The following is a 20,936-nucleotide window of genomic DNA, read 5'->3' as shown; positions in this document are numbered from 1 at the left end:
TTTCATTTTGTTAATATTATTTTCTCACATTTAAAATGGTAAATATATTTGAACAATCATCAACAGGTTCAATTATGACTTATAAAATCAGTTAAATGAATTTAAATAAAAAATTTAAATAAATGTATTCATTCTTTATTGTCACTACAGCATATACACAAGTATCAAAGTGAAAGTCTTGGATGCAGTTATGACAGGAAAGACCAGAATCCACAAAACATTAACTGCATACTATACATGTAATGCACAGTATTCTCATAATATAGATAATAAAATGTATAATCACAAAGATTTTTAATGAAATAATACATCTCTGTGAATCCACATAACACAAGTGGATTGTACCAATGTATGGCAGTTGGTCGGAAGTTACTTTTAATAGTTAAAACAGTTTACATTATTAGTATTTTTTTTTATCCTATTGTTTCACTTCAGAAGGTATTGATTCATCCACTGAGGTCACATGGACATCACGGTCACTGTGTGTGGTTTTTAAAGCATCTTTAGGACTTGCAGAGATGGATTACTTTCCTTAAAATCTTAATTCGTATTTATCTGTAGAAAGAAAGTAAAATGCATCTGGGACAGCATGAGGGTGAGTAAAATAAGTGAGAATTTTATTTTTGGATGAACTATTCCATTCATATGCTGTTGATATGCTAATCCATGATCAGCAGAGACTAATAAGAATAAACTGCAACCTCTTGTGTACTGTGATTGTTTTAATCTAGAGCTCCAAAGAAATTAAAATATTTGCTATTTTATCATATTAAAATAAAATACAACAGGTGTCTGAAGATAAGGATCCCAGTCATTCAAAGGTGATATGTCTGAACAAAGTAACATTATTGTCTGATGGAGACGCTGATCTCTGGTATTATCACTCCATCCTCTGTGTCAGCATCAGAATTTTGTTTGTGGAAAAGTTGCTCAAATCCCTGGAAAATGAGAAAGGAAATATATTATAATCTAACAATACAAACTGCTTTGAACTCCCACATGCAGTAACCATTTGCAGACTTAAAATAATTATTTCAAACAAATTATATAAATGTTTTAAGGGATTTTACAGTACTAAATGTTTACCTGACTCACACACCATTTATCATCTGTAATACTATTGTGTAACCAGTAGATGGCTCTATAGCCCAATAAACATTTATCCATGGCTGTGTAGCGTCTACTCCCAGTTGCTGGATTTTTTCAGTCATAATTACTTGCATGTATTAGGTTTTGAATTTGGATATATATATATATATATATATATATATATATATATATATATAAATTATTAAAGACTATTAAAAATTCAACATTTTTCTCCAAAATGTTGTTTTTTTTTTTACATAATTATTACTCAAATATGGATACAGAAAAAGCATTTTGTTGCCTTTTGCAGAATAAATATTGCGCCCAGGGTTATACTTCAAAACAAATGAGTGTTTACATATTATGAATGGAGACGTGGAAAATGGTCAAGTACTCTCTCTCTTCTTTTAAAAACTCTGCATCACAAATTAATCAGCAATTGGCTTTACATTGCCAAAGTTGAATCGGGCAGTGATTGACAGCGCTCTGGTCCAAAGGCATTGGTCATTGTCTGATACAGTACATTTTGTACTGTAGGCTACAGTACAGATACTGTACAGTACTCTAGCACAATGTTGTTTGGGGTGGCAGAGGGGAAATATGATCTAATTGAAGCAAATATGATCTAATCGAAGACTGTAACCGTATGTAACGTTAGATAAACAAGACATGTAATGATTGGGCTAACAACTTACCAATTAAATCAAGACAACACTGCTGTATAATGTTATGGGCTCTCACTGAACTCTAATATGCCTCTCCACCTGAAAAAGCAAGAACTGTATTATAATTAGTATTAGTTTAGTATTAATTAATAAAAAAAATAAAAACAATCAGACTTACCACAAGTAGCCTATGCTATCCAGTATTCTGATATCGACGATGACAAATTATATCATTTCTTTGTACTACTCCTTCTATAAGAAATCATATCAACAATATAGTGTAGCAGTAAATAAATATAGAAATAAACTTAATATCACCTAAATGAAATAGAAAGCTGCGCTTACAGACGCTCACATTCTTCTTCTTCTTCTTCTTTCAGGTTTAATGGCAGTTGGCAAACCAAACTTTAATGGTGCATTCCCGCCACCTACTGGATTGGAGTGTGGATAACGTTATGGTAGTACTAGTCTCAGCCTCAGACGTCACGCCCACGGAACGTTGGCTAAACGTCTGATGCATATGGTACACTTAACTGGAAACACTTCAGGAATGTCGAAGTCGTCATCTGATTGGTTGAATTTTATCGGATTTCCGGGGGGCGTCAGTGTCGCGTTTATTTTCGGTCCGCCGGAAAACAAAGCGCAGATTTGTGATTGCGGAAAAAAACTGTTGTGTTTATATGAGTGACCTATGTGAGTTACAATGAGCATTAATCAAGATCAGCTAAACGTAGTTGTATGTCCCCTCCTATCTATTATGGAAGATCAACGCGGAGCGTTGTTAACGAGCGCCTCCGGTAACTGCTGCTGACTGCTGACTGACTTGTTGCACGCCGGTCTGTTGTTGTGGGGACATTTACACGCCCCGAAACGTGACGCTGAATGAAACAAACTGTAATTGGTTGTTTGACATGTCGGTCAAACGGCCTTTTGGGCGGGCCTTGGCCAAAGAAAGCTGCTATGAATTCCAGACCTTCAGCCGTCAGTCTGAAGGTCTGGCTACGCGAGACTATGGTAGTACTGACCTAAATCCTGTTAATTAAATGAGTATCCTTTAAAAAATGAAATAATAATTCATATATCTTAAAATTGCTTTGGGCCATTCCCTAATAATGCTTTGATAGACAAATCTTCAATTTCTATTTCTCTTAATTCTTGTAATAATTTAAATCTTTCTCTCGTATACGCCTCACACTTCAACAATACATGTTCTACACTTTCCATATTTCCTGAACTGCATTTGTCACAATATCCAGTCTGGTGTTTCCCAATCCTGGCCATACTTTGATTTAATAAACAATGGCCAATACGCATTCTTGAAATTATAACATCCCTCCTTCTATTACCAAAATTTTTCCTTACTATACCAACTGTTCCTTGAATTTTGTATAGATGCCGACCCTTTTTTCCACTATCCCATTCCTTCTGCCATTTCTTCCTAATTTCCTTTGCTATTATACTTTTTATCTCAGTCTTACTTAATGCAATTTTAATATCAACTTCTTGTAATTTTAAGGCCTGCTTTGCTAAACTATCTACCTCTTCATTTCCTGCCACCCCCATATGAGCTGGTATCCAAAGAAAATTAATAACGATTCTCAATTGTTTGATTCTAAACAAACTTTGTAATATTTCATAAATTAAGTCCTGTCTAGCTGTAGAATTACCACTTGCTATACTTTCAATTGCCGATAAAGAGTCTGTGCATATAACTGATCTGCTTGGCTGAATTTCTTCAACCCACTGTAATGCTAATATAATTGCTATTAATTCTGATGTAAATACCGAAATGTAATCTGATGTTCTTTTTAAAATGTTAACTCTAAATTGTGGTATAAATACTGCTGCAGATGTTTTTCCAGAATGTGGATCCTTTGAGCCATCAGTATATATCTGGATGGCACTATAATATATATGATCAATGTATTCTTGTACCTTTACGCTATCCAAAATAATCTTCTCATTATGTTTGTCTTTGTGTAACTGTATATCTATAGAAGGCATTGGAAGAAACCAAGGAGGAATTGCTGGCAAAAACACACAGTTAGTAATATTAATCTCTTTAACTATTTCTCTTGCTTCCTCATTAATGATCCATCCAAAACTTGTTAAATTTTTATAGTTATATTCCCAACAATCCCTTAAAACCTTTTTAACAGGATGATTTTCTGATTGACCCTTTATGTTTGCCCAATATCTCATTCTTAACTTAATCCTTCTCATTCCCAGTGGCATTACGCCCATCTCAACATTCAGTGATGACACTGGTGATGATCTCATTGCTCCACAACAAATCCTTAATGCTTGATTCTGAATTGTCTCAATCCTAGCAAGCTGAGTTTTTGAGGCAGAACTATACACAATGCTACCGTAATCTATAGTTGCTCCAATTAGTGCCATATAAATACTTTTGAGCGATTGCCGATATGCTCCCCATTCGGCTCCAGCTAGACATCTCATTATATTTATCACTTTTTTACATTTATCTATTATATTCTGAATATGAACTCTAAAATTTAATTTTGAGTCCATCCATACTCCTAAAAACCTAACAACTGATGTCTGTTCTAATGTTTCTCCATACATTTTAATATTTATACTAGGGTTCAACTTCTTTTTTGAAAAACAAATTACTTGTGTTTTTGCCATAGATAGCCTAAAGCCCCATTTATTAGCCCAGTTTTCTATCAATTTTACAGCATTTTGAACCTTATCCTGTACAAACTTGACATTCCGACCTCTTTTCCATACTGCAGCATCATCAGCATATAAAGATTTCCCTATCCCAGGTTCTATCTGAGAAAATATGTCATTGATTATTAAGTTAAACAAAATTGGACTGCTGACACTTCCTTGCGGAGTTCCATTCTCTATTTCATAAGTCGGGGAATACTCACATCCCACTCTGACTTGAATAGTTCTATTTAACATAAAGTTCATAATCCAATTATACATTTTACCTTTAATTCCCATCATATCCAACTTAATTAAAAGTCCCTCCTTCCACAACATATCATACGCCTTTTCTACATCAATAAAAACACCTACCAAAACCTCTTTATTGATCTGAGCCTTTCTTATATCGGCTTCCAAACACAGCACTGAATCCATAGTATTTCTCCCCTTTCTAAAGCCACTTTGGAAAGGGGAGAATATATCCCTCTTCTCGATAACATACACTAGCCTATTCATTACCATACGCTCCATTATCTTACATACATTTGAAGTTAGAGCAATAGGCCTATAATTACTGGATTGTGAAAGATCTTTTCCTGGTTTCCCTACTAGTATAATTACTCCGTGTTTCCATTCCATTGGAAGCTTTCCTGAATTCCATACTTTATTATAAAACCTTAAAATGACATTTAATGACTGATCTGATAAATGCTTAAACATTTCATTACATATCTCATCCCTACCTGGAGAAGTTTGTTTGGTCCCTTCAATTGCTCTTTTTAACTCATACAAAGTTAATTCATAATCCAATGATTCTCCAGTTGACTCCTTAACTTCCAATACATGTGGATTCTTCCTCATACTCTGTTCCCTTAACTTCATCATGTCCTTTGATATATTTTCATTACTATGTACTTTCACAAAAGTTTGTGCTAGAATCTCTGCTTTCCTGCTATCAGTCATAACTACTTCCTCATTATAAATTATCGTCGGAATAGTTTTATTTCTTTGTTTTCCTCCCATCTTTCTAATCATATTCCAAATCTCATTAATTCCAATATCTCCCCCAATATTATTGCAATACTCTCTCCAGTACTTTCTTTTTGCTGCCCTGATAGCCCTCCTCACAATTGCCTGAGCTTTTTTATATACTATAAAGTCATCATATCTCATAGATTTTCTTACTTTTTTAAGCGTTCTGTTTCTTTCTTTAATTGCCTTATTGCATTCTTCATTCCACCATGGAACACTTTTCCTCTTAACACATGCCTTCTTTCTACCAAATACTTCTTCTGCTGTACTCTTAAGAACCTCACTAATTTTTGAATTTAAAACATCAATATCTTCATCGTCATTATCATTCATTTCAACCAATTTATCATGACATATCTGTAAATACATCTCCCAATCCCCTGATTTAAAATTCCACCTAGGAATTCTTTCCAAGCCTGTTTTTAATAATTCTACTCCAATTGTACTACAAACAGGAAAATGATCGCTACCAATAGTACTTTCATTTAATACTTTCCAATCACACTTACAAGCTAGATTTTCTGATACTATTGTCAAATCTAATACAGAATATTTGCATTTAGATAGATTAACTCTTGTGTAGCTTCCGTCATTAATGCATACTAGCTCTCCCCAGTCCAGCATATCTTCTATAATCCAGCCATTATAATCAGTATTAGAACTCCCCCATAAAGTGCTGTGTGCATTAAAATCACCACACCACACCCTTTTAAAATCCCCAATTCCTCCAATGTTTTCCATCATTTCCTTCGTTAGCTTGTCACATGGATTATAAAAGTTAATCACTCTAATACTTTGATTTCTTTCCCATACTTCCACTACCACAGCCTCAAATTCATGATTATCTACAATTTTCCTAAACCCTATACCTTCTTTAATAAAAGTTGCTACTCCACCACCATTTCCTTTACTTCTGTCTTTCCTAATTGTCTCATATCCACTAATCATAAAATTTAACTGAGGCTTAAGCCACGTTTCCTGAACACAAATAATATCAGGGTATACATCACAATTTGCTAAAAAATGCTTAAATTCTTGCCCATTTGCGATTAAACTTCTTGCATTCCACTGCAAGATTACCAAAACCATTATGAGCCCCCACATGCTATCTGACTGTTTGTTACTTGTTGTGCCACAAGTCTTTCATTTATCATGTCAACAGATATGTTCTTCAGTTCCAAATATTTTTCTGCAGCTCTAATGATTATCTTAATCCTTTCTGATCTACTTTCAGTCTGCGCTGAACAATTCACCACTTCTGCTACAAATGCCAAAAATGAGACTTTGTCTTCAATCAATTCATTTTCCCTTGGTGTTGGCACCTTACTTGGTTGTGGTTGTACCCTAACAGGGGATTCCTCTACCATGGTTACTTTAGGGCCTTGTTTTACTTTTTTAAGTGCTTGAGCAAACGTTATTCCTTCTTCCATTCTCACATTTTGAACCTTAATTGCATCTTTCCTTACTTCACAACCTCCGTAAGCTGCACTGTGCTCTCCCCCACAATTACAGCATTTTGGTGTTTTACTTGGTCCACATTTACCATACTCATGGTCGCCTCCACATCTTGCACATCTTTGTTTGCCTCTACATACAGCAGCCACATGCCCAAATTTTTGGCATTTGTAACATCTTACTGGAGGAGGGATGTATAATCTGACTGCATAACTAACATATCCCAAAGAAACTCTTTCTGGTAATTTGACCTCATCAAAAACCAGCATTATTGACAGACTGTCCGTTTTCTCATTATTTCTGAAACATTTTAATCGTCTTACCTCCTTAACTGCTGCCCCTTTTACGTTTCTTTTGATCATCTCATCTGAAACATCCAAAGGAATTCCAAATATTACACCTCTAATCCAATTTCTCTCTTCTGGAATGAAGCTTTCAACTTTATGTCCGATCATTGATTTAATTCCCAGAGCTGCTTTTTGTTGGCTAATATCTTTACAAAAAAGCAACAGTCTTCCATCCTTCAAAGTTTTAACATTCTCTACAATTCCTACCTTTTCCTTAATAGCTTTTGTAAGTCTCAAAGGATTGATGTTACTCACAGAGTCGGAAGCAAACTTTAGCATTACTTTAAACTCCTCCTTCTGTCCATGAGCCAGTTGACTTCCCTTGTCACTTTCCGAGTCTGAATTTAACACACGGCATTTCTTCCTTTTCTTTGTTTTAACAACATTCCATCCTGAATTTGAATTTCCCCCACTATCTTCCTCAATCCTATCTTCCTCCATTTCCGGATCACTTCCGGAATCTACGTCAGATCCTACCATCCGTACACCAGTCACAATCCAGCTGTTTGCCCACCAACCAACGTCAAGGCTCCTCCAGTCGGCAAACCGACTCCTGCGAACAGACGCTCACATCCAAACGTGTAAACACAACACTCACTGACGTCTTCACTTCCAGGTCAAGAAGCTGTCAATCAAAAGCTCAGTAGCCAATGAGAATACACTGCTACTAGCCCCGCCCCCACGAGAGATTTGTGTCAGAACAGCGAACGCAAACTCAGGGAGTGTAAACGAAAACTTCAGAAACGTAAATGAAAACTCTGGAAGCGCATTTGTAAGTGTAGATCAGTAAACGAAATATGAGGAATAGTTAGCAAAACATGTAGTGTGTTAAAAACAAAGTCAAAAAAATTGCTTGCGGTTCATTCTTTTTCAGTTTCAAAGATATTTTATTCAGTTTCAATTTATATTTCCATTCGTTTCTTGAAAAGTTACGTTCATTTTTATTGGCTCAAAATTAATTCGATAGTCTTACAGGGATTCTGATTTATGTATTTTTCATTTGCAAACTACAAAATAAACATATCATTGTCTTTTCATTGTTGTACATTTTATTTACATTTCACATTTATTCAAAAATAGTATTTTGCAATACTTTGGATTGGATAGTGCTCTCTAACAAGCCAATATAAAAACTTAAATACAATATGTAAATACATAAAACATTTGTTTTCACAAAAGATCTATAAATAAATAAATACATTGGATTCAATATCAAACAAAGGACAAAATATGAAAATTACTAGAGCTTCATGTGTCAAAGAACCAATGTGAAACTGCATGAGTGCATTAGTGTGTAAAATTGTTATTTAAAAAAAACTATATTTTAACTAAACATATACTTTGAGCTAACTAACTGCATTAAGAACTACTGTTTACGTCTTAGATATATCCTGGCATCACTCCTTGCCTAATCAACAAGCTGCTAGAGGTGGATTCTCTAAATCATTTTTCATCTCTCCTTCCACCTGGGTCCCTCTCTCTCTTTCTAAGTTGACCTGCGTATCTAAGTTTGTAGTGTCCAAGGATGCCCACCCGACTGATGCATTGTCCTGACAGGACCCTCTCTTCCCTCTACTCTTCCGAGAGGAATCTTTTTTCACACGCTCAGATGGCTGGCTTGTAGGTGTACTTCTTCTTCTCCAGCTGTGAATGTAAGAGAGAGTGATGCTTCCACGATGACCTGCAAGTGTGGAAAATACAGAAATAGAAACAGAAATGTAAGAAAAATACAGAATAGAAATGTATAAACAGACAGACAAATAGATAGCTCGATAGATAGCTCGATGGATGGATGGATGGATGGATGGATGGATGGATGGATGGATGGATGGATGGATGGATGGATGGATGGATGGATGGATGGATGGATGGATGGATGGATGGATGGATGGATGGATGGATGGATAGATAGATAGATAGATAGATAGATAGATAGATAGATAGATAGATAGATAGATAGATAGATAGATAGATAGATAGATAGATAGATAGATAGAATTCAATAGAAATATCTAATGGCACTAATCATTAGCTCCTGACCTTCAGAATCACTTCCATCTGTGCTCCTTGCTCTCCTTCTCTCTCCATCTTTTCCTCTCAAGCACAGGAGATCATAGACGTCCTCCCTGAAGTCGCGGTTCATGATCTGGTAGATGAAGGGGTTTATCATGCAGTGGGATTTGGCAAACATAGCAGGGATGAGCGTGACCTCTGGCTTCAGGATGGACACAAGATGTGGCCGGTGTTCCCCCATTCCTCCATGTGCAGAATCCACAGCTGAACTGGATCCATGATGCCCTACTGAATGCGAATGATCTGAAGTCATGTTCCTCCAGGTACCAAAAGCATCTCCGAAGTTTTCTGAAGAGGTCCAGTTAACGAGGAAGGGAAACCCGAAGACGTCAGAGATCCCTCCGTCATGGCCGACGGCTGTTCCTGATATTCCTCCCGGGACAGCCGTACCTCCAGCTTCCATGAGGTGCTCTTCTCTGGCAGTCAAAGCCGAGTACAGTGAAACAATCGCATAGGGAGTCCAGGCGATCAGAAATGAGGAACACACCACTGCTGCTATCTGCAACGGAAAGTTTCAGCTGGAAATGTGAAATTGTGTGTGAATCATGAAAAAGAGAAATTTGAATAGAAATGGGGAAGTACTGTAAAAGAAGGGCCAGACTTGGGGGAGACATCCATTGTACAGACCAGTGTGATAAATGGGGCCAATAAGGTCCCCTATGAAATCAGCAGGGCCATTTATAGTTTATTTATTTGAAGATAGTATTTTTAATTTATTTTGGTTTTTGTCCCTTTTATGTTTTTATTTATCTTTTAGTGTTTTAAGGCTGTCAAAGTTGTGCTAAATGGTATCATAAAAATGTTAAAATTCTCAGTTTAGTTTACTGTTATTGTAATTCAGATCATCACAACTTCTAATTTCCTACCAACTTTAAAGCAAGCAGGCAGTCAAGGTATACCAAAACTTTTTTTTCTTCTTTTTTTTAATTTAGTTCCATTGGATTTACAGTAATTTTAATTTAATTTAATTTAATTTAATTTAATTTAATTTAATTTAATTTAATTTAATTTAATTTAATTTAATTTAATTTAATTTAATTTAATTTAATTTAATTTAATTTAATTTTATTTTATTTGCGAACAATAACCACCAATACGCTTCCATGTCATACTATTCGGCCCCTATACGTTTTGCCGAATTGGTGGGGATTGGAATTCATATGAATCCGTACAATATCACTCATACATGTTTGTACGACCTGCTTACACACCACAAAGCTTTAGGTTTAGGGGTGGACTTTCATAATTACTTTTTTCCTCAAAAATGTATGTTTTCATTCAAATCAAATAGTATGGATTCTTAAAAAATCGCCCACTCCTTAAATAGTAATGTTAAATAGTTATGTCTAAGAAGTGGGTCCCTCCAAAGGTATTCTGGGTGATCAGTTAGACCTTGTACCTTTGTCAGCCGAAGATCTTTACTGCTGTGAGTGACATTTGATGAAGGGATTGAAGCCAACAAGCGGCCAGACCGATACACCTGAAATCACACAACACTGTAGCAACACTTCAATTCACCTTAATGGTTCTTCAGTCAACATCGGCAGTTAACTGTCAACTAAACATAACATTTTTATATCAGAATGAGGTCAAATTATCTTAGCTTCAAGTAAGTGTTTTAGAATCCATAGTAATACTGATAATTTCTCTGTTTATCTCACCCTGATGAGGATAGCAAGGTATGAAGCGATGATAGTGAGGGTGGGAACTCCGAAGCAGAGCGACAGGATCAGGAAAATATAGACTCTATCATTGAGTGAAGACTTCATCCTCCACCTGAGGCCAAAGGAAGCAGTGCATGAACACATCAACACACATGTTCTAGTTTGTGGGTAAAATAACTTTCAGCTGTGAAAGTCTTTTGAAAGCCCTTGAGAATGCATTCTGAAAACCCCAACAGATCACTGGGGAATAGGTCAATTGTAAATTGGCAACCCCTTTACAGTTACTAATGGTCCGTTACCAGTTTATGGTGCAGCTGGTTCCAAACGGTTCCGGGCCATAACTACCAAACCCAAATGCCGGAAGTGAGGCCCAGAACAATGTATAGATCCACACCAGAGCGACAGACTGAGAGGCATGCCTTCTTTCAATCCACTGACCTGAGACGAAGGACAATGTGCATTAGTAAACATCTAAAAGCTTGCATTATTGGTCTATTGTTGCTGCAAAGGACTAAAATGTATTATTGTATTGATTGTCACTGCCTGATGATACTGTTAGCTGAACGAAAGATGTGCAGTCCATCAGAAAAAGAAATCATGTTTTGCACTGAATATGCATTCCTAAATGACAACTAGAATCTTTTTGGTGATTTTGTGCAATGACATACTATACTTTAGGGAGGCAAATTGTAATTATATAGCAATAAATGTCTTCAATTACAAATCAGCTTAAGTGATCTAATTTTCTCACTGTTTGCTGTTCTCTCTCTGCTTGCGAGAAAAATAAGTGCTGTTGACTTATTTTTTGGGAAACATTTTGGGAAATATTTTTTTTTATTATTTCATTTTATTTTGTTTTATTTCATTTTTTTTTTTCATTAAAATATCTAGTTAAAATGTACTTGACTTAACAGCTGATCAGATTCCACTTTGACTTAGTGGCGTAGGGCTGTAAAACGATTAATCGCGATTAATCGCATCCAAAATAAAAGTTTGTGTTTACATAATATATGTGTGTGTATAGTGTGTATAATTATTTTGTATATATAAATATGCACACATGCATGTATGTATTTAAGAAATATTTGCATGTATATACTTTATATATACAAAACTAGCATTATACATAAATATAAATATTTGATATATTAATAACACATTTTTCTTAAATATACACATGCATGTGTGTGTATTTATATATCCAATATAATTATACACACTACACACACATACTGTATGTAAACACAAACTTTTATTTTGTATATGATTAATCATGATTAATCGTTTCACAGTCCTACTTATGTAATATTGTTCATATAAGTAAACTATTAATATCATACTAACAATTCAGTAATATTAAGGCAATGATACTAATAGTTTGATGTGTGCTCTTATTTGAGGTTGAAAGAAATAAAAAACTATATATATAATAAAATAAGTCTCTTTTTATGTGTCAATTGAATGATAATGCTATTTTTTATTGTCCAACAAGGACAACCAAATTCTGTACAGTACTTACATCCTGCTGTGGAAACAAATGACCGGTTAGGAATGTACCTATGCAAGTCTCAGTAATGTTCAAGAATTGAAATCATAATGTACAAAGACTGATGTACAAATCTAAACAAAATGACACTTCAAATAATAAAAAAGTAAGAATTACCATATCGAAAGCTACAGATTTTGAAGCAGCGGTCGAGGGAGATAAGGCAGGTGGTGATGAGAGACCCAATACCAAAAACAAAGCCCTGAATCCCATACCACATACATCCCGTTTCCCCGAAAATCCATGCATGGGACAGACTAAGAGAGACAAACAGGAAAGAAAAAAAAAACATTTTAGAGCACTAACAAAATCCTGAGCACAGCAAATCCAAAAATATCCATATACTCTATTTAATCACATTCTCCAGTTTATTTTCTCTAAGACTTTTTTTTATAAACTGAGGTTATGTTGTATGTTTATACAAGTCCACAAGCCAAAAGTCCATGATGATTTTTTTTTTCCACACTCAGTATTTTCTCTTCTTTTTTTCACAGAAGTATATATCTCCCTCCGCCTGAGGGCTTGTTTTGGTGGTTAGTGGGAGGAACAAAATACTTTCAGCAAAAGTGAAACCCTTTTGCCCCCTTGAGAATCCACTCCAAATTCCATCAATAGTGTTAGGATTTTTATTTTGTTTTTCCTCAAAAATCTATTCCTGTCATTCAGAGAAGTATAAAGAAATGAATTAAATAAAGCATAAAAAATAAAGCATGTCTAAAGTGTTTTCCCCAGACCGAATGCCCCAGTTAAATCCTCTCTAAAGTCAAATCAGATCAATATTATTCCTTTCATAGATGTTCTAAATTATGTAAAAGCATCATCATGGCTTATATTCGGACAGTCAATCTTCTTTCTTAACCAGCAAAATACTTTGACCATGACTGACACTCACACACTCTGCGGGATAATAACAATAATAACAAGAGCGAGAGATGCTTTATGAACACGATGTTGTAGAACAACTAATGGCTTTAGTAAAGGGAGCTTTTATATGCTTGTAATGTACACTATTGCCGTGCCAAGCAAAGTAAGTTAGTGAAATCCTTCAAAATACATGTCAACCCATGTAAACTTGCGGTGAGTGCAGTGGTGGTACCTTGAGATGACGAGACACGGCGCCCCCAGCAGGCTGTAGCCGAAATCACAAACTGCAAGATTGATTGTCATCAGCTCGTGTACCCTGAGCTTCTTTCTCCTCTGACCATAAACCACCAAAACCAGCCCATTCCCAACCACCGACACCACACCTGGGACAGAAATGTAGATTAGTGTCGACCGTCATCTTACACAGACCAAAAGTGCAGTTAAATTTAAGGTAAGTTAATAATAAAAGCCGTAAATAAATTAAATAGATCATTATTATTAATATATAGGTCTATATTTGATTTTAAAAGTCGTGTGTGTGTGTGTGTGTGTGTGTGTGTGTGTAAACGTTACAGTCTGGGCACTATGAAGCGGAGTGACTGCAACCCCTTTAGCCTCGAGTAACTTATTGCTTTTATAAAACGGTTATCATGCAACAAAAATATTAAAGTAAAAAAAATTGTATTAGTGCAACGTTCATGAAGTAAAATTACTAAAAGCCTTCCTTCCGCTAGAAAAAAAAAAATAGTCCCTGACCGTGAACAACAACAACGTTCCAACGTGCAATATGCTTGAAAGTTCAAATAAAAACAACATGAACTGCGGTGTTGCGCAGTGATAAATAGAACCTTAGGTGAAGCGGTCTTATTAACCGTGTTTTATCATGAATAAATAACAGCTAGACCAATCAGAATCAAGGATTGGAACTAACCGTTTTATAAAGGTGTCTCATTGACAAATAAAGCTTTACATTAAAAAAAGATACAAAACTGATATAAAGCATACTTTTGAGTCATGAACAATGTGTTTAGACAAGTCTTGGTTGTTAAATAACATTTTAAAGTGTTTAAATACTTTTTTTTTACTGTTTTTTACGTCAGGCATACAACCAGTTGTATGCAGATATATAGGCCACTTGTACCACCTGACATGGAAAGTGTACCAACTGATCCATACTGGAAATGAGCCGTATTAGAGAGAGATCTACTAACCTTTTAACCTTTCACCTTTTTTTTTTTTTTTTTTTTTTTGCAGGGAGCTAAAATATTGATTTGATGTTATCAATATTATCTTATTACTGTGAGATTATTTCCATACAAGCACATATGATCCCTCCAAACCCACAGCCACTGTTCGACAAACAACTGTGTTAGATGTGCTGCATGTAAACCCCTCCGATTGCACTGCAGTTTTTAAATGGCTGTGTCATTGCAGTATTTGCTTTGCAAATCAGTGTATTGATTGTAGAGGGTGTCTTTACATTGCTTAGGTTCTGACTGCAGATCAGTCGTAGTGACCAAACACTGACACAAAACACTTGCTTTACAAAAACCTATAAACAAAACATGATATATGTCAACCATTTATTGATGTACCTCTTAATTTATTTGTACCTGCTTTTTTCGAATATACCTAGTGTGCTATAAATATATTTGTGAATGTTAAGGTCAGCAAAGTTCAAAAGATCAAAGTCCATGACAAATGTAGTTATTATCTCCTAATGAAGCATTAATAATGACCAGATTACTGACCTGTGATGATGAGGAAGATGGCTATGCTGAGGTCAGCGGATGAAGAGAGTTGTGAGCGGAAGGCATGAGGCACGGAGGACGGGACAGACCCCATCCATGAGCCATTCACTCTCTTAGACATGAACTAACAGAGACAGAGAAAGACATAATGAGACAGTGTTGCTTTTATGAAATTTACATAAATATCAGGGAAAAATAGTTGCATATTCAAACACAAGTTCTTAACATTAAACCGTAAGACCAAAATGATTTTGTGTGAAAGCAATAGTATTCAAAATGAATGCTGTGTTTTGCTTTCAATTAATTGAAATATTTCAAAAGTCATTTGACAAATATTATCGAAGCACCAATCCTCTGTTGTATCAAGTACGAATGCACTTTACAGAAATGTGACTTTTGAAGTGATGTTATTCATTTATTAATTCATTCATTCATTATTTTTTTTTTTTTAGAGCAAATTTAAAAACAACCCATGGTTGACCAAAGTGCTGAACAGGACAAAATAATCAATAAAAAGATAAAGTAAAATCGCAGGTCGGTATAAATACAGGCATACAAAATAAATAACACATACTGTAGAATACAATACAGTTCCAAGTTAAGAAAGAAGATTAAGAATCAGCATTGAGAAAATGTCTTTTAAGCTTTGATTTGAAGGTGGCAAGTGACGACTCTATTTTAATTGATAATGGTAGGGAATTCCATAATTTGGGGCCTACTATTTCAAAGGCTTGGTCACCTCGATGTTTCAGTCTCGATCGACATACAGAGAGCAATCTAGACTAGATCTAAGTGACCTGGATGGGTTGTGGTAGTGTACTAAGTCCGATAGGTACCTCAGTGCTAGGCCGTGTAATGATTTAAAAACAAAAATTAAAATTTTGAACTCTATTTTCTTTCTGACTGGTAACCAGTTTAGAGGTTAGGATCGGCGTAATGTGATCGAACTTTTGACCAGTCGGCAGCCTGGCAGCAAGCATTTTGTGCTCAAGTTATGTTAAGTTATTAGAAAAACGGTAACACTTTAACATAATGTATTAACTACAAGAACTAACAACCAGCAATACATTTGTTACAGTACTTATTCATCTTTGTTCATATTAGTTAATACAAAATAAAGTCGCTCATTCATGTTAATTCACAGTGAATGAATGGAGATGTAACTTACTGAAAATTATATTTAGTAGCACTTTACAGTAATGTTCTATATCTCTGCAATAAAATGATATGATAAATAGGTTATGACATAAGTTACATTGCTTTCAGTCTTCAAAACTATTTTTTTAAGTTCAGTTTAATGTAATTTGAGTTGAAATTACTTCCATATTGATTGCACTTTTTCAGTGTATTAACATTCAAATTGGACATGATAAACTAACATGAACTAACAAGTAACAATATTTTTTAAATATATATATATATATTTAAAAAATATTGTTACTTGTTACTTACAAGTAACAATATTTTAAACAATAATGCAAATAACAAGTAACAATATTTTATATATATATATAATATTGTTACTTGTTAGTTACAAGTAACAATAAGTAACAATATTTTAAACAATAATGCAAATAAAAAGTAACAATATATATATATATATATATATGTTTAAAAAATATTGTTACTTACAAGTAACAATATTTTAAGCAATAATGCAAATAACAAGTAACAATATTTTTTAATATATATATATATATATATATATATATATATAATATTGTTACTTGTTAGTTACAAGTAACAATAACAAGTAACAATATTTTAAACAATAATGCAAATAAAAAGTAACAATATATATATATATATATATATATATATATATATATATATATTTAAAAAATATTGTTACTTGTTAGTTCATGTTAGTTTATCATGTAATGTTAAAACACTGTAAAAGTGCAATCAGAAGTGCATTAACATTAAAATTGGACATGATAAACCAGTGGCGTAGCCACGAGGGGGCCTGGGTGGGCCTAGGCCCCCTCATTTACATGTCCGGTCCCCTCAGATTTCTGATTGCTTAAAAAAAAAAAAGTTGTTTTATTAGGATTGATAGATTGACCAATCAAAATGCTGCGCTGTAAAATGCGGCTTATTTTCAAACTTGATTTGTTTATATAACGTGTTGCGTGTAACGTACGCTGTCATCTTCATCTTTGACTTTGCGTTTGCGTGAGAGTTAATATGCCGTGACAATGGCAGGCGCTCAAACTCAAAGTACAATATTACACTTTTTTTAAAAAGCACGGAAAGATCAACTTGATATATATATAAATAATGTTGCCCCCTCATTTAAAGACGGGACCCCCCAAAAATAGAATTCTGGCTACGCCCCTGTGATAAACTAACATGAACTAACAAGTAACAATATTTTTTAAATGTGTATATATATATGTTCAATTTTAATGTTAATACACTGTAAAAGTGCAATCAATTTGGAAGTAATTTCAACTCAAATTACATTAAAATGTTTTATAACTTTTTTTATTTAGAAATATACATTTGTTCACTTTGAATGTCATGTTTACATCTTTTAATTTGACAAATAGTATTAAAATTAGAAACTAATATTATCAGATAAATAAATGTGGTTATTGTTCATTGTTATGTTAACTGCAATAAAGTGTTGATGTGCTACAAAAACATTCTCACGTAGAAAATATAGCGGAGAAAAATAGAACATATGAACAAGAAGGAAAACAATAAAGCAGGGAAAAAATATAACAAATTTGTTCAAGAGAGATGTGTTATTTCACTGAAGCTTGCTGTGTCCAACTTAATTCAGCTTGTCAAATAAACTACATCACTATAACATCTGAGCAAACAAGGTGAAAGTTTTTTTTACTCACCTTCCTCTTTGTAAGTCCACTTGTGTTTATCTCTCAGTCTTGTTCAATCTGCCGCTCTGTTAATCTCAAAGTGAAATGCTAGCTTTTCGGTCTTAAGCCTCTTTTGTTCCTGTTGCTCTCTGTTTATACTGGAAGAGCGAATCAATTTTGCGGTGGTCAATCTGCCAGAGGACCATCAGGATTCAACAGAAACCCTCCCATCCTTTTGAAAACCCTGCACCTCCCTCTTTATGCGCACCTCTACCTTTCTCTCTCTCCTCATTCGCACTCTTTGGCATTTTAACTCTGTGATTAAAGGATGCGCCACCGACGGAACTTAGTTTTCATAGACAATGGGAGCCGTAAATGTTTTACTGAGATGAAATAACATCATGGCAGACTCTGCACTTGTTGATGCTATAAGATTAATAGCAGTGACATAATCTGTGTTTGTGGGCGGATGAGAGAGAGAGAGAGAGAGAGAGAGAGAGGTGGGGGTGATTGCATATGAAAGAGTAAATGTGCGGTATAACAGCCATCTGAACTATAAGCAACTAAAGTCTCATAATCCTCTGCCCGCATTCTTATCAACAGAATTGGACAGCGTTAAAGTGCACGCGCGCACACACACACACACACACACATAAATAAATGCAAAAGGATGAGCTGCACCATAAATCCCACAATCCTAGAATGTCTCAAGGCTAAATCATGAGTCATATGCACATCTGAAATATTCATTTAGTCCTAAGATGATTGTTTGGACGTAGAATTGTAAACAACTATTTTAAATTGCTTTATTTTAGGAAACGTCAACTCTAATATGATGTATAATAATGTTATGCACTCTTGACTGATAAAGTCTAAAGTTTTTCCCCCCCTAAAGCACCGTGCTCATCATTGGTAAATCTGTGCCGTGCTAATGCAATGCATTAATGTCGAAACGTCTATTGGTCTTGTTCTGACTCCCCACATCGATAACATTGATAGACATATTTCATAAAGGCCCATCAGGTGAAATAATGGCATGTGTATGTCAGGGTGCATTATTCATGGGAAACTACCCCGGTGCACAAATGGACAGAGTATTGAACTAATAGACTGTGTGAGGGAGAAAAAGAGAATGCAACAGAGTGCTTAGATGGGTGCACGAGAGCAGGGAAACCGTATTTAATTAAAACAGTAAGAGGTTAGAATATTTTAAAAATCATTAACCATCAGACCAGGTAAAAGCATATTCGCATGATTGGTGATGTCATTTTACAAATTACTAGATCGAGGCACTTTCACTCTTAAAATTGGGGTTGAAAGAATGAAAAAAAGAGAGTGAAAGTTTATATCTTTTCATGTTGTACATGCTTAACCTTGAATGTTGTCATATGCCCAATTTCTTTTTTATTATTATTAAGTGGCGGAAACAAGCTTCCATAGGCTACATTTTTTTTTTTTTTTTTTTTGGCATGTGAAATTTTCGGAAATTGTAGAAAACACTTTTTTTTATTCAGTTTTCCATGGACCCTTTTCACATTTTTCAGTGGAATTCTCTAAATTCACAGTTTGATAAATTTCTGTAGTGGTGAACAAACTGAAACGAATAGTTTTTGAAAGAATGAAATTCCATGATAGTGTTTCTATAACTTCCCCCCAAAATTGAGAAATTAAGTCAAATTGTATACAATGATAGTACAATGATGTACTGAACAGGGAAAAGGTCTCAAACTGTAAGCTACAAACTGCTGTCAAAATGATCCTGGGTCAGTTCAGATGGATCCGTGAAAAAAAAAGAAAAAAAAAGAAAGAAAGAAAACTGGCCTGGCACGATGTCACTTTGTAACAAAACACTATGCACCTATTAGACTGGACAGTTAATACGCATGTGCATGAAGTCAGTTTATAAAGATTCACATTTTTGTTGTTTGAAAACACTAGTTTTCAAAAGTTTGCATTTTCAGGCCCCCAAAATGCTGTTGTGGAAATGAACAACCAAACTCCATTTAGTTGTTTTTAAGTTAGTGTCATGTAAACAGCCCCTAAGGCAGCAGTGTTAACAATTTATAAGGGCCATTTACAGTTTTGTACTAAAAATGGAACAAGTTTTACACATTTTGGCCATTCATTCACATGACAACTGTTTTTGAGGGCCTGACAACACAATTTTGAAAACTGGTTTTAAAGTGCAAGTTAATAATACCATTAAATGAGTAGTTCACTTTAAAAAAAAAAAAACTTTTGCTGATAATTTACTCGCCCCCATGTCATCTAAGATGTCCATGTCGTTCTTTCTTCAGTCGAAAAGAAATTAAGGTTTTTGATGAAAACATTCCAGGATTTTGCATATAATGCACTTTAATGGGAACCAAACGGTACAAGGTCCAAAAGACAGTTTCAGTGCAAACTGTTCAAAGGGCTTTAAACGATTCCAGACGATGAATAAGGGTCTTATCAAGCAAAACTATCGCTCATTTAAAAAATATATAACAAAGTTTAAGTTTTATAAGCACAAACGCTCGCCTTGCTCTGTTCTGTGTGACTCTTCAGTTCAAACTCGTTCATCATAGGAACAAATCTTTTTGAGTCAATTCGTTCATTGAATGAACCAAATGACTTGAAAAAAAGATTTGTTCATTTTGATGAACGAGTTTAAACAGGAGAGACACATATGTTCATCACAGAACAGAGCAAGGAGACCATTTGAGCTTATAAAACTTATACTATTTATTAAATGAGCGATCGTTTCGCTTGATAAAACCCTTATTCATCATCTGGAATCGTTTAAATCCCTTTCAACAGTTTGCACTGAAACTGTCTTTTGGACCTTGAACCGTTTGGTTCCCATTGAAGTCCATTATATGGAGTAAAATCCTGGAATTTTTATAAAAAAACCTTAATTTCTTTTAGACTGAAGAAAGAATGACATGGACATCTTGGATGACATGGGGGTGA

The 20,936-nt window shown here is 34.7% G+C and overlaps 1 protein-coding gene and 1 long non-coding RNA gene across 2 annotated transcripts; both read right to left on the bottom strand.

Annotated features, from left to right (window-relative positions):
• Nucleotides 1-119: 119 nt before the first annotated feature.
• LOC148976975 (uncharacterized) lies at nucleotides 120-1,929 on the bottom strand. Its single transcript, XR_016145698.1, has 2 exons — nucleotides 1,785-1,929; nucleotides 120-938 (listed from the first exon to the last, which is right to left on the bottom strand). It is a non-coding gene; the product is annotated as an uncharacterized LOC148976975 (long non-coding RNA).
• Nucleotides 1,930-8,277: 6,348 nt separating this feature from the next.
• Nucleotides 8,278-18,359, bottom strand: opn9 (opsin 9). The gene is made up of 9 exons (XM_089117539.1): nucleotides 18,015-18,359; nucleotides 15,163-15,286; nucleotides 13,644-13,794; nucleotides 12,665-12,804; nucleotides 11,301-11,439; nucleotides 10,999-11,113; nucleotides 10,737-10,817; nucleotides 9,305-9,836; nucleotides 8,278-8,945 (listed from the first exon to the last, which is right to left on the bottom strand). The coding sequence occupies exons 2-9, from the start codon at nucleotides 15,281-15,283 to the stop codon at nucleotides 8,677-8,679; spliced, it is 1,548 nt and encodes a 515-aa protein (XP_088973665.1). The 5' UTR covers nucleotides 15,284-15,286; nucleotides 18,015-18,359; the 3' UTR covers nucleotides 8,278-8,676.
• Nucleotides 18,360-20,936: the final 2,577 nt, after the last annotated feature.

Source organism: Pimephales promelas, chromosome 12 (genome assembly GCF_988280905.1).
Source record: "Pimephales promelas chromosome 12, fPimPro1.hap1.1, whole genome shotgun sequence".
Taxonomy (NCBI): domain Eukaryota; kingdom Metazoa; phylum Chordata; class Actinopteri; order Cypriniformes; family Leuciscidae; genus Pimephales; species Pimephales promelas.
This window is presented reverse-complemented; position numbering and strand designations above follow the sequence as displayed.